This window comes from Macaca nemestrina, chromosome 4, assembly GCF_043159975.1.
Source record: "Macaca nemestrina isolate mMacNem1 chromosome 4, mMacNem.hap1, whole genome shotgun sequence".
Classification (NCBI taxonomy): domain Eukaryota; kingdom Metazoa; phylum Chordata; class Mammalia; order Primates; family Cercopithecidae; genus Macaca; species Macaca nemestrina.
The window spans coordinates 19,374,556-19,389,280 of NC_092128.1; the positions used below are offsets into that span (position 1 = coordinate 19,374,556).

A 14,725-nucleotide genomic window follows, 5' to 3' on the forward strand; every position below is an offset into this window, starting at 1 on the left:
GCCATAGGGGTCAGCCACAGAGCTGTCCGTCTGTACCCCAAGAAAGGCACACTTGGCAATTTACTGGATAGGGCTCCCATGAGTTCTGTCTTTTGATATCAGGGGTAAAATGGAATGACTGAGAAACAGCTATGGATAGGAGACTGAGGGTGGAGGTGCCCTCTACAGAGGTCCTGTTAGTCGTCTGCACCAACAGTCAGACAGCCACCCCCATAAAGCGTGGGACTTTAATGACCTCAGAGTCCATCCACCTCTGGATTCTGTAAGGAAGCATCAGTAGAGTGTTTCACGGCTTGGTCACATGGAGACGGTGAGCATCAGCAACCAATTCAGAAGTTCGTCTGGGACCCAAGAGGGGCACTGGCAGGTTAGAACTCAGAAATGAGTCTAAGAAGGAAAGGTGGGTCTCTGAACACACCTAGGCTTGCCTGAAAGTAGGCCTGGTCCCTAAAGTTCTCTAGAACTTGCTGGGAAGACCTTGAAGAACTCCAGGGCAAGGATAAACCTCCAGGCCCATGCTGCTGTAGCGCCCCCACCCTGGGAGCTGAGCCACAGCTACTGGATTACTAGGTGATAGAGACCCCACTCCTTTCTCCATACCAGGATTCCAGTGCACAATTTTTTTAAAACCAATTTTCTTGTAAACCTAAAGTGAAAGTACTTGCCCTTTCCTAAAACCCAAAACTTGAAATATTTCAGTTAGAAAATTCTGAAGGAGTATGAAAATTTTGTGTTGAATTGTCATGAAACATCAAATGCTTTAAACCGATTCCAAAAAGAATACAAAATACATTGGTTTTTTGCTACAGCCTCCACACGCAAGACCTTGGTGCTTAGTAGGAGCTGAAAACACACTGGCAGTAACAGCATTATTAGGAGTATTTTTAGCTATGGGATATCGTGCAATATGTTTTCTTTTCTCTCCAGCATCATCAGTTGGTAAAAGGTTATGTCGTGTGCATGACACGGGCAGTGTAAGTGGTCAGAATCTTAGAAAGAAGTAGGACTCTCTAAGTCGTGTCTCAGTCAGTTGTTTGAAACTTGGAATGCATTTTTCACAGCAAGGATGTTTGGGAATAGCCCACAGACACCTGCTTAGCCCCAAAGATAGCACACTCACAGAGTGCTGAAGTAGTACACGTTTGTAATCCTAAAATAGTAGAAAACTTTTATTTTACTTTTATATTCAGTTATTACATTTTTTTATAAGTAAAATAGACATTTTGAATTGAAAATTAAATGGGATTTTTTTCTTTTTCTTTTTCTTTTTTTGAGACAGGGTCTTGCCCTGTCACCCAGCCTGGAATATAGTGGCATAATCATGGCTCACTGTAGCCTCGACCTTGCAGGCTCAAGTGATTCTCCGACCTCAGCCTCCTAAGTAGCTGGGATCATGAGCATGTGCCACCACACCCAGCTAATTTTTATGTTTTTTTATAGAGAATGGGGTCTCCCTATGTTGTCCAAGCTGGTTTTGAGCCCTTGAACTTCTCCCACCTTGACCTCCCAAAGTGCTGGGATTAAGGCGAGAGCCACCCCACACAGACTAAAAGGGATTTTATTATCTTGAATATTAGCATTTGAGGAAAAGTAAGTTTAACTACAAGAAATGAATGAGAAGCACTGTATAAATTCTGAAGGACACTTTTTGGTCAATTTTCAAGAATTTGGGTGGTTGAGGCCACTTGTGGCTTTCCTTTTCCTTGATGCTGGTTTCAGCACCACTTTTATACTTTTGTAGTTGGGGTTTTGTTTTGATACATAGATGCAATGGGGGAAGAAAAGGAGAAAATGTATATTTCATGTAACTGGACAAGACTTAGACAAGAAAATGAAGGCTGAAGTTGGTGAAACAGTGCGTATGTGCATATGCGAAAGTAGCCAGTGATTACCTATCCTCGGGAAACTCCCTACCTCCCTAAGCTTCAGCCTTACTCATAAAGTAGGGACAAGAATCATGTCTCTGTCTTATTGATGTCACTGGACCGAGTGAGAAGTTGCAGAGTATTATTATTAGGACACTAATAAATGTTAACCACTATTATTAATTGTTAGTATTATTACTGTTTCCATTATCTACCTGCACAACTCCTGTGGGAGAAAGCATGGCAATAGGGTCACCATACTGGGTTGAAGAGTTCTTTGGCCATCCCCTAGGTGGTGCTGGTGACCCAGGGTAGCTGAAGAAGGTGAGCACAAGGGTTGTGTTTGGGAAAGGTGGAGGCAGGTTATAACGGGTTGTAAGTGACTACTTAATGTTCCCATTCAGAGAGCTTATGCTTTGGTGTATGGGCCAGAAAGCAGGCTGAGAGTTGAGAATGAGCAGTGACGCTGCAGGTGGATCTGAGTGAGCATGCAGTGTGAGCAGACAGTTTTGTTGTGATATGTAGAACCTACATGGAGAAAGGGTAGTAGGGCATTGGAGGAAATTCATCTAAATAACCGTGCCTGTTGCAAATGCACAGACTTTGCACAAGCAATCCAAAAAACTCAGACCTAAAGTTTAGTCTCCCTGCTTGTCCTGTTTCCTGAATTAACCCTTCTCTCCTTTTCTTTCTCTGTTTTCTCCCCTTCATCCCATGTTACCCTCTTCCCCTCCCTTATGTCTCTATATGCCTCTGCCTTTTGCATGAACAGCGTCAAATCATGTTTCCAGAACATGGAGATCTGCAAGCGTCGGGTGAATATGTATGACACAGTGAACCAGAGCAAAACCCCTTTCATCACGCACGTGGCCCCCAGCACGTCCACCAACCTGACCATGACCTTTAACAACCAGCTGACCACTGTCCACAACCAGGTAAGTGGGGAGCAGAGGGGAAAGAGGCGGGGCTGCACGGTGTGAGCCTCAGAAGTTGTATTTTCCATCATCCCTAGTCAGGAGACCAAATTCCTGCTGTCATATTCAACAGCTGAACAAAGTATTTGCATCCAAGGTTATTTCTTTTGAGGGACCCAGGCACATTTTGTGTTGACTACGGGCCCCATTGACAGGTCTCAGAAAGGACTGGTGAGGGGCATTCTCTCTGAGAGGGTTCCCCTTACTGCTTTCCTCTGACCTGATGTGAGAATAGGGGGAAGGGGGTGCTATGATCCTTTTATGCCTGATATCTGCCTCGTAAAGAATTCCAGAACTGGCCAGGCCCAGTGGCTCATGCCTATAATCCCAGCACTTTGGGAGTCAGTGTAGGAGGATCACTTAAAGCCAGGAAGTTCAAGACTAGCCTGGGCAACACAGTGAGACCCCGTCTCTACAAAAAATACAAAAAGTAGCTGGGTGTGGTGGTGCATGCCTATAGTCTCAGCTACTCAGGAGGCAGAGGTAGGATAATTGACTTGAGCTCAGGACTTCAGGGCTGCAGTGACCTATGATTATGTCATTGCATTCCAGCCTAGGGGACAGAGTGAGACCCCGTCTCAGAAAACAAAGAAAAAGATCATGGAAACATGGGTTTAATCTAAAAAAAAATAAAGATTCTAGAACTGGGAAGGACTCAGGGAATCACCCAGTTCAGGCCCTTCCCCTCATCCCCACATGGCTGGATCTACCTGATCTCCTTTTGGGACAGATAAAACCTGTCCTTTCTCCGAGTCATGGAGAAAATCAGTTCATCAGCCTGTCACCAGAATCCCAGCAGCTGGAACTAAATGGGATCAGGAAGCTAAAGTTTTCTTCCCACAGATTTCCAGGAAATTGGCAGAACGAGCAGCTAACATACTGCTTGAAACCTGGATGACACCCAGGCAATATTTATTGAATGGATAATCTCCAAGTCCGAGCTGAGACTGCCTCTAGTGTCTAAGAAACTGTGACTCCTACTCCCATGTTTCAATCTTCCTGGTTCCCCCAAAGAAGGGTCCCCAGATTTTTGGTCTTAATGTCAATCTGGAATGACAAGACTTCTGTGTGGATGTGTGTGTACCTGAAATGTGAATACCTTATGTCCATTCTTTTTAAAAGGTCCCTCCTGTCACTGAAGAGTCAGTGCCACCTGCTTTTCAGCCCCTCCCCTTCCCACCCTTTTTCCCTAGGCCATCCTTGTGGCACATTGCCCTGCTCAGGCCTAGCTTTTCTTCCCAGCCTGCCATCTCCCTTTGCCCAAATTCTAGGAGAGGCCACCTGGAATCTGCTGCCCCCTGGGGGCCATTTGCATTCTTGAAGCTCTCCTTAGGGTGAAAGAGCTGTTGGGAGTCCGAAAACAAACCTTGCCAAGCCCTAAGGCTAAGGCATCCATAGCCAGACCTGTGAGCTTCCTGACAAAAATCAGCATGGTTTTGTTCATTACCTCCTTGAAGATATTTGTTTTTCCCTCATGAGACACCTGATCTTAACTCCCTAACCCCAAACTACCTGTCCCCATCTGCCATCTGCCCCATCAGGTATCAAAGGCATCTGAGAAATAGGAGGAAGGAGCACCCCTCTAATGCAGGCGTCATGTCAGGTGGAGTCTCCCCAGCAGGCTGTCCTTCCCATGGATGTCTTTCTGCTGGGCTGGAGAACTGTGGTCCCTGACCAGACGGGGGGGCCACCGCCATCTTGCTGGTCATATGACAGCCAGCATATCCACTCCAAAGAGTGTCACAAAGGCTCTGCAAAACTAAAAGGGTTTCTCATCAAAAGGCAGTTGTCAAATAAGAACACCTGTCTTCTCCACAGCACTGAGACCATCCAGATCTGGCTTGGGACTGGGGTAAAGTAGAAGTAGCTGGTAACTTAGTGTAATGGTTGGGCCAGAGTTGTGGGTAAGGGAAAATGACATCCCACAAAAGCAAAGGGTCCAAGAACAGGATTTCCATTCTCTTGCATTGCATTCTGCTCCCTACTTTTGAATACATCAGAAAAAAAAATTACTCAGGACACACCTAGCCTTAAGTTCTAAGGCATGCTTTCCCTCCACTGATAATGTTGTTAATAAATAACATCATTACTAATAGCTAACATTTATTATGTGCCAGGCTCTACTAAGTGCACCATAACTCTTAATCCTCCCAGCAACGTTGTGAGATAGGTTTTATTATTATTATTATTTTTTTTTTTTTTTTTTTGAGATGGAGTCTCGCTCTGTTGCCCAGGCTGGAGTGCAGTGGCCGGATCTCAGCTCACTGCAAGCTCCGCCTCCCGGGTTTACGCCATTCTCCTGCCTCAGCCTCCTGAGTAGCTGGGACTACAGGCGCCCGCCACTGCGCCCAGCTAGTTTTTTGTATTTTTTAGTAGAGACGGGGTTTCACCGTGTTAGCCAGGATGGTCTCGATCTCCTGACCTCGTGATCCGCCCATCTAGGCCTCCCAAAGTGCTGGGATTACAGGCTTGAGCCACCGCGCCCGGCGATAGGTTTTATTATTATCATTTCCATTTTAGAGAAGGAAACTGAGGCACAGAGTGATTAATTCTCTTACCCAAGGCCCTTCCTTGTTCATGAGAGATGATCTTGGGCTTTACACCAGCTATCTGACTTCAGAGTCTGGACTCTTAAAATATACATACACAGCAGCATAAGTAAGCCTTAAGTAAGTCTTATGAAGGTCCCCAAATGCCTTTCCTAGATGATGTGTGCTCTTTAAATCCAAAAAGACTTCTTTTGTTTATTGCTGGTTCTAGTAGCTTGCTTTCTACATGAGCTCCTTGGAGCTGTTTGCCCATTTAGATATTTAGAAGCAATAAAATATATGCATAGTTTTCTGTTAGAAGTTGAAGGACGTTAAACTACTTAAAGAATTTCTTGCTGCCTTTAACATATATCCAGTAGACTAACCAAAGAACTATTTCCCAAATGATCATGAATCTACAATCCTTTATTTCTCAAGGAAGCTGGGTCAATAATTCATAACCCCTTATGTCTCAGGGCAGCTGAGTTCCTCTGCTTTCTAAAACTTTCAGGTTACCCAGTTGGTAACATATTGAATAATAAGTCTTCTCTGAGCTATTCCTTGTTTATCATGTGTGTCAGCCACTTCTCTAACATTTCCGTGGAATTCTATTATTTGGACCTAGTCTTCTACCAAGAATTTGAATTTGGGTTTATAGACCAAGCTCAAACCCCTTCTTTCTGGAACCATTTGAAACATCTACTAAAACTGCTTCCAGGAATCACTTCTTTCATTTTTGGAAAACCTGTGTCATCAGTAAACTTGCTTTTTCACCAAGCACAGTGGTGCACACCTGTAATCCTAGCTATTTGGAAGGCTGAAGTGGGAGGACCACTTGAGTCAGGAGTTCAACTCCAGCCAGGGCAACATAGCAAGACCCCAGTCTCTAATTTTTTTTAACTTGCTTTTTCTTGTTATTACTATTTGTCAGCTGCAAGAGCTCTTCCCAGTTCTCTGTGTGCTCCTCTCTGGCAATGATAGGCTAGTTACCTTTCTGAGAGCTACAGGAAGATACACAGAAGTAGAAAACTTTTTGTTGCCCTCACATGGGCTTCTTCAACTGGTCCTTAAGCAGGATTAGAAACTGGGGGAAAACCTTATGCATGTCTGATGGTCACACTGGAGACTGTGCCATTTGTCCTTGAGTCTACAAAGAACTGGAAGATTCAGCCTCTCAAGAAGCTTATGGTCTCCATGGTGAGACAGGCTGAAGCAAAAAGAAAAAGCATTCTTGAAACTCTCCTTAGGGTGAAAGAGCTGTTGGGAGTCTGAAAACAAACCCTGCCCAGCCCTAAAGCTATCCATAGCCAGACCTGTAAGCTTCATTAATCAAAATGTAGAATAGCATGCACTAGGGGCCAGGTAGACGAACAGATTATGTGTTACAGAATCGAAAGGAAGGAGAGCCCACTGCAGGCTGGAGGAAAACACCACTAAGACACAGCCCCTCCCTCCCAGGAGACTTTAGGCTGGAAAGACCAACTGTACTGTAAGGCAGATTGTGACAGGAGCTGGGCTAGAAGGCTATATTGTACTGTGTGATAGCCAAGGAAGGAGCAATTCATTTCCATTAATGGTGTCCGAAAGGCTTTCACAATGGGGCATATGGGACCCAGGCTAGGCCTTAAAGCACAGAGGCTTGGAGAGAATGCTATGGGTCAGAGAACTTGTATGAGGGGAAAGGCCGGTGCTCATAGTATGCTTGGAAAACAATGAGTAAACTAATCTTGGTGTCAGAAGAGTGAGGGGCAGAGGGAAATAAGTCTAGAAGGTAAGGTTGGCCAAACCAGGGAAAACAGGGCATGCCAGACCAAGGCGCATACCATGTTCATCAAGCCGTAATTGGGACTTTGGAGCAGGGGTGCTGACATGCACAAAGGTGTCTTTTGGAAAGCATGATCTAGCCTCTGTGCTCAAGAAGCCCGGAAGGGAAGTAGAGACCAGAACATTTCTAGTCAGGGCCTTACAGGTCCCAGGCGCCAGGAAGTCGCAACTGAAAAGAGTCAGTGGGTTCCAGGGACATCAGGAAGGAAGCAGCAGGAGCAGTGGCTGGCAAGAAGGTAGAACCACCGAGCACAAGTTTGGGAACCTAGAGGATACAGGTCCCTGGACCCCCAGCAGGGACACCCACAGGGGCTAAGGGCTGGGGGAGTCTAGATATGAGCAGACCATGGGGAATGTGGAGGGTTGAGGGGGAAGAAGCCTCCGGAAGAGATCGTGATATGGAGAAAACAGGAAATACAAGTCATGTCATCTGACAAAACACAGACACTGATGTGCACATATGTGCACACATGTCCCAAGCAGACTATGCGATGCTGCAAAAGCACACCCACTTTAAAACGTGGCTTTGGCCGGGCACGGTGGCTCACACCTATAATCCTAGTACTTTGGGAGGCCGAGGCGGGTGGGTCACAAGGTCAGGAGATCAAGACCATGGTGAAACCCCGTCTCTACTAAAAATACAAAAAAAATTAGCTGGGCACAGTGGCGGGTGCCTGTAGTCCCAGCTACTCAGGAGGCTGAGGCAGGAGAATGGCGTGAACCCGGGAGGCGGAGCTTGCAGTGAGCCGAGATTGCGCCACTGCACTCCAGCCTGGGCTACAGAGCAAGACTCCGTCTCAAAAAAAAAAAAAAAAAACGTGGCTTAAAATCAGACATCTGTGCCACTCAATTTCATGATTATTTTCAAACAAATCAATTTGCTTTGCAATGAAATTTAGCACAAAATCTTTCTAAGTATAGAAAACATATGTGAAATAAGACTTTGTCCTTTTTATCAAATGTGACACACATACACACCCTACTTGAAAGTCTATTTGTGTCCAAGATATCTTCATGGTTTCTGCCTCCATATTCCCTGGTCCTTGCAACTTCTAGAGGCAAAACCCCCTGTAGACAGTGCTGAACGTGAAACCACTGGTAACCTCCACTTACTTTGCTAAAGGATCAGTATGAAGGCTAAGATGGGGGAAACGGGAGAATTCCAAAGTTAGAATTTGTTTTCCTTCTACAGCCTCATTTTGCATGCAAGTTCAGTCTCAAGTGATGTCTCTTTCTGAAGGAGAAAGGCGAGAGGACATAATGCCAGTGGCTTGTGTTTGTCAAAGCCACCTCCATTTCAGTTATCTGAACTCACCAGCATCTTTTCTATCTGCCAGGCTTCATCACTGCATACCAGCATGAATGCATGGGATTCAGACACAAAGCCCAGGCTCAGCATGTCCCTCTCCCTCTCTGCATACGTCTCCTGCACTTCTCTTAGCAGTAACCTGCTTTGCAGCCATCTAAGGACATCTATAAACAGTACTGCCCGTAGATCTGAGCCCGTCCTCGGCCCTGCTCTCTGCCTGTTGCATGTGCTTCTGTGCCAAGCTCTGGGAACCTGAGAGCATAGTTCTTTAGGGCCTGCAAGAGCCTCCCCCTGGATTTGTCCTCCCACATGTGGACTGCACCCACCAGGCCCGAGGGGAGTGTGAGCAGAGCTTGAACGTGCAGGCTGGCAGGTCCAGGCAGTCAAAGCCCATCGTGTTGTGGGATGGAATGGGGCTCGGCAGAGAGAAGGAGGGCAAGGTCCAGCGCTCTCCCCGTCACCATGCGCCAGCACAGAACCCAAGGAATCCCAGAGTCCTCAACTCACGCCTGGTCTTCCGGGTGATTGAGAAGGTGTTTTTGTCAAAATGAAAAGGCAGAACATTTTATTAAACAGGTTTCTAGCTTTATTTTTAGGCTTTTCAGCATTTAGACATATGGTAGCAGACATCCATGTGTCCTCTTGTCCGGGCCCCACAAATGTCAGGAGGAGGTCTGAATGTGAACACCAAGGTGACTGTCTCTCGTGCCTTCAGGGACCTGCTTTTCCCTGTGACTTTCAGCTGTGTTTCCACTCCTCTCTGCTTCTGCCTTTTTGCTCTTAGTTTTTGTTGGTTTGTTCTTCTTTGAGTTCATTTATTTGATTTAGATTCGTGTCTCCCAACATACCACCTCCCTCATTTTTTATTTTTGTTTATTTTTGTTTAATCCCCATCACTCCTTTAGGCTCCCTCCTCTACCAGTGCCACTGTTTCCTTAGCCAATCCCGAAGTCTCCATACTAAACTACCCATCTACACTCTACCAGCCCTCAGCGGCATCCATGGCTGCAGTGGCCCAGCGGAGCATGCCCCTGCAGACAGGAACAGCCCAGATTTGTGCCCGGCCTGACCCGTTCCAGCAAGCTCTCATCGTGTGTCCCCCCGGCTTCCAAGGTAAGGTCAAGCAGCCACAGCCTCTCACCTGCTCCTTACAGAATGGCCTCTGGGGCTTCAGCACCTGCAGTTTTCTGTCACGCTCATTTTCATGGAGAAAGGCCCTCCTCATTTCTTCCAGTGAGAGCGCTGGTATCACTGAACTTGAGGGCTCCTCTCCTACTGTGGCCAACCTACAAACAATAGGGCTTATGCCTCAGCACCAAGTCAATTCATTGTGACTCTCACACCTGCCAGGGACTGTGTCCCTGGCCAGCTGTCTGTAAATAAGTACATTGTTTGTGCTTTCATTGTTATGCTGATGTCAGCTCTTGCTTTTCCTTGCATGAAATATCCTCTGTGTGGGTTATCTATAGAAAACTGCCAATCTCTGACAGCCAATGTAGTCCCAGCTCCCATGAAGAATATCAATCAGTCTGAAAAGTACTTCCCTGGAACCCCTCCTCAAAACGATTCTTTGGCCATGACCCCAGCACTTCTCTTCTGTAGACTCTAAGAAGCTAGACTGTGCACTTTGTTACAATTTACCCAGAAAGCTTAAGAATTTATTTTTGCAAGCCTCATGGTGTAAACTGTGTGGTTATAGTCAATGCAATTCCAAATGGGTTCATACGTCTCCCCAACACCCTTTATTTTGACATACACAAGTACATCTTGATGGTCAGAAGTCCTTGTTTTCCTGTTGTAATCTGTCAGCATAACTGTCCTACTTTTGGCCTCACAGCCTCCTTAATTTGACCTTCTAGCCTTTGAAAACATTCAAGATGTCAGGAGGAGTTTTGTTTTTTAATTCGTTAGAAGCTAAGGGGAGACTTCCCAAGGACCAGGCAATACCTGGTTATTGTCGGTGACCAGTGCAAAGGGAAGCTGAAAGATGACGTAGCTGGCTAGGAAGGTTTTCTTCATCCAGCAGTTCACAGCCTCTCAGCTAACCCTTCTCTCCCTCACACTGTCTGGAACAGGCTTGCAGGCCTCTCCCTCTAAGCACGCTGGCTACTCGGTGCGAATGGAAAATGCAGTTCCCATCGTCACTCAAGCTCCAGGAGCTCAGCCTCTTCAGATCCAACCAGGTCTGCTTGCCCAGGTAATTCTTTCTCCTTTATTATTACTGGTATTACCATCACCCATGTTAATGTGGTTCACAAAAGATAGATCTTTCCACTCCCTCTCTCCCTAGTAATGAGTTAGGTGCTTCTAGTCATTGGAATGTATCTGTAATATTGTAAATGGTCCCCAAGTGAATTACCTTCCTAAGTATCTGCTTACAATTCCAAGAAGAAATTTAGATACAGGGAGAGTCTGGGGAAATTATTATTATTCTATCTTTGAAATGCAAATTATCTGGGAGACCTAGGTTTTAATCCTAACTGCTAGTAACTTGTCTATGACCTAAGGCAAGTCAGTTAATATCTCTTTGCCTCAAATTTCTTTCTTGTAAAATAGAAATGAGTTTTTAGAGCCAAAAGGAGCCTTGGCGATTATCCTCTCATTTTATAGTTGAAAAACCAGGCTCAAGGTAACTGTAAGCTGGAACCTTCCTTATCTATCCATGTAGGTGCTTTGATGGTAGAATGAGATGGCAGAGATGAAAAATGGTTGAAAATTTGTAAAGTGTTATGTAAACATAAGGTAACAGTAGTGATGCAGTGATAACAGTAACAATCCTTAATGACACTTGAACCCTAATAACAAATGCATCATCGCTGTACCAGGGCACTTTACAGTTGTTAATTGATTTAATCCCCACAATGCCACAGTATTTGTCTCCATTTGACAAACAGGGAAACTGAAGCAGAATAACTTGCTCATCAGAGTTACACAACAATTAGGTAACAGAACCAGGACACACACCCGATAAGCCTGATGCCAGCATCTGTATTTCAGCCACCAAAAGCCACTACTTTTGTATAATCATTTCTACTATTGAGTAGCTTGACCTTAATGTTATTAGTTTAGAAGCAACTTTATTTTTAAATAAGATAGGTTCACAAAGTCTTTTCCCAAAGACACTATTTGCTCTGTCTTGTTAAATGGAAGTTGTTTTTGTTGTTGTTTAGTTTTTATGTAATCAAATTGCATAGGTTTGTTCTGCGCTCTCTTCTATTCCATGGGCTTCTCTAATATCCTGTTGTCTTAACCATTGTAACTTTAATCTGTCCTGGTATCTAGTAGGGAAGCCCTGTTCCCATAGAGTTCTTCAAATTTTCCTTGTCTGTTCTTGTCCCTTCACGTTTTCATGTGAATTTTAACATCACTCTTTCATAAGAATTTTAGTTCCAGAAACAAAAAATCTGCTTTATATTTATTGGATATACATTGAATTTATATTTACTTCAGGAACAACTGACATCTTTAAACATGTAAGTCATTTTTATCCATGAACATGGTATAACACTCTGTAATGGGTGTGGTGGTGCACACCTGTAGTCCCAGGCCTGTAGTCTCAGCTACTCAGGAGGCTGAGATGAGAGGATCACTTGAGCCCGGGAGTTCAAGGCCAGCCTGGGCAACATAGTGAGACCCCATCTCTACAAAAAAATTTAAAAATTAGCTAGACATGGTGGCACATGCCTATAGTCCCAGATACACAGGAGGCTGAGGCAAAAGGATCACTTGAGCCCAGGAGTTTGAAGCTGCAGTGAGCTATGATCACATCATTGCACTCCAGGGTGGGCAACAGGGTAAGACCCTGTCTGTTAAAAAAAAAAAAAAAAAAAAAAAAAAGAATTGATAGAAACATTTTATCATGTTTAAGTTTTGTAATGAATATTGAATTATATCAAATGTTCTTTCTGTATTTATTAAGACACTCATATGCTTTTTGTTCCTTATCTACTAATGGGACAAGTCATATTAATATATTTTATAATATTAAATTACCCTTTTATTTATGAGATAAACCCCATTTGCTCATGTGCTTGATATGGTATGCTTTTTAATATTGGATTCAGTTTATAAATACTGTAGTTAGTATTTTTATATCTGTGTTCATAAGTGAAAAATGGCATATAATTTTCCTTTTTATAAAATCCTCATCTGATTTGAGTACAAGGTTACACCGGGCTCATAAACTATCTTCTTGTTGTTGTTACCCACACGAGTGGGTTTGGTCACTTGACAGGTACCACCCCAATGACCACAGCCAAGGAGTATTTAGCAAGGGGGTTTTATTACCTGTAACAAGTAAGGAGAACACTGGAGATAGTTCCCAAAGCAGTGTCTCCGAGCGAAGGGCTGGGTCAGGTTTTATAAGCATAGGGTAATGAGGCATAATCTGATTGGATTTTGCAACGAATTGATATGAGAGGCATGATCTGACTGGATCCTGCCATGCGGTGATGCCAGAGCTCGATCTGATTGGATCCTGGATCCTGCCGTGTGGTATCCATTTCTAAATTCCATCCACTCGCCTCAATCCAGGCACTTAGGTTCTGCCTGTGGTTGCATACCTGGTTCATCTGGGCATGCTTAGGTTATGTGACCTTTAACCTGTGGATCCATGGCAAATGAAAAACAGCTCACAACTTTGTTACGTAGAAGTTGAACCAGGCTGCTGTGGTTACATTATTATCTATTCTGTTTTCCAGAACAGTTTGTTGAAGATTGATATTAAGCATTCTTCATCTCTGTGCTTCTGTCCAGAATGACACTGTGCAACACCAGTGACTGGTAGCACACAAAGTTTTGTCTTATTGAAAGTTTGTAAACAGAGAACCTTTTGTATTTAAAACAGGCCTTCTCTTCCTTGCTCTCTCTCCAGTGGGTCCTTGTAGCTTCCTTTTATTTGCATAGTTCAGTAGCGGGGAGTTCAGAAAAGGCCTAGATAGATCAGAGAAAGAACTACAGCTCAGTCCAGGGGCAAAAAAGCTTGTTCATACTTTATCTGAGTGGCAAAAATCCACACCAGTCTACCAGTGCTCCACCTTTGTGAGCCCAAATCTACAGAACTCGCATGTACTTTTAAAGGATAATTACAGATCTTTTTTATATTTGCATACTTAACCCTAGTAAGCCAGGAACCATCTCTGAAAGAAATAATAATTAGCATCTCTTATTAGCTAAAATAGGGATTCTTCATTGTTCAGTTTGGTGGAACCAGTAGCCTCAGCAGTCAGAATTTGTTTCCGTCTTTTAATCGTAGCAGGGGAGAACTTTACCTTTTGCTTCCTTGAAAGAGGGTCCCTAGAGTTTTGTAAATCTCCAAGTAGATTTAACCTAAAGCTGTAATTAGGAAAGTGAGCAAAAAATATATGTGTAAGGATTTTAATTGCTACTGTGTTTATAACTGAGATTGTTGGAAGAAACTTGAACGTTCGTCAGTAGGGGATTGGTTAAATAAGTTGATGCATACATAAAATAGAATACCATGTAGCCATTAAAAGAACATGGTAGACCTATGTGTCTTGACATGCAGAGATTTCTAAGATATATTAAGTGAAAAAAATCCTGCCCTATCCAGTATCATGTTGTGTCTTTTTGTCTGTTGCTTTTTATTTTTCTCTCCGCTTGTCACTTAATCCATGCCAATATGTTAGCCTGTTGAGATGGGCTCTCTCCTAGATATTTTTAAATGTTCCCTTCAAAGGACAAAAATAAGTTAATTTATAAAACTCTTATGGTGGCTATAAAAAAGCAACAATTAAGCATTTAAACTGAAGCCTTCATTTTCCTACGGTTAAATTTCTAGGCACCAGGCAGAGGCATTCCAAATACTATTATTTGACATAAATGTATTCAAAAAGTTGACATTGTTCTTTTTCTCTAAATATTGAAAATCTTTTAAAGGATTTTACTTGTGAACACTTAGAGATGGAATCTTTGAATCCACTCCTCATGTTAACTTCATTTTCTTTGCCCTTTTTCTCCCCACCTCCCAGCAGCATCACATAAAACTTTCAGGGCAGCAAGCCTCTGTGGGGCACCCAGAGGATGTGTGCATGGCAGGTGGAAATGGTAATCATTCTGCTTATGTCAGTGATATGGGAGTGATCTTTGTGGATCACCTTGCAACAAAAGCTTTTTTGGTACTGCCTAAAAGGAGCTGTCATCTCCATCCTCACAAGCCCCACGCCACAGCTAGCATCTTGGCCACCAACAGAAATTGTGAATGAG

General features: G+C 43.9%; 1 protein-coding gene across 10 annotated transcripts in view; it reads left to right on the top strand.

The window, feature by feature from the left end:
• The window catches only part of LOC105471291 (homeodomain interacting protein kinase 2), a 220,021-nt gene that overhangs the window by 156,749 nt on the left and 48,547 nt on the right, over window positions 1–14,725 (top strand). For 6 of the 10 annotated variants that reach the window (XM_071094373.1, XM_071094375.1, XM_071094376.1 and 3 more), the window contains 3 exons: window positions 2,638–2,800; window positions 9,406–9,613; window positions 10,576–10,697. In XM_071094373.1, the coding sequence (XP_070950474.1) occupies window positions 2,638–2,800; window positions 9,406–9,613; window positions 10,576–10,697 (493 nt within the window). The remainder of the gene's footprint in view (window positions 1–2,637; window positions 2,801–9,405; window positions 9,614–10,575; window positions 10,698–14,725) is intronic. The other 4 variants (XM_071094379.1, XM_071094378.1, XM_071094380.1 and 1 more) reach the window with 1 other exon arrangement.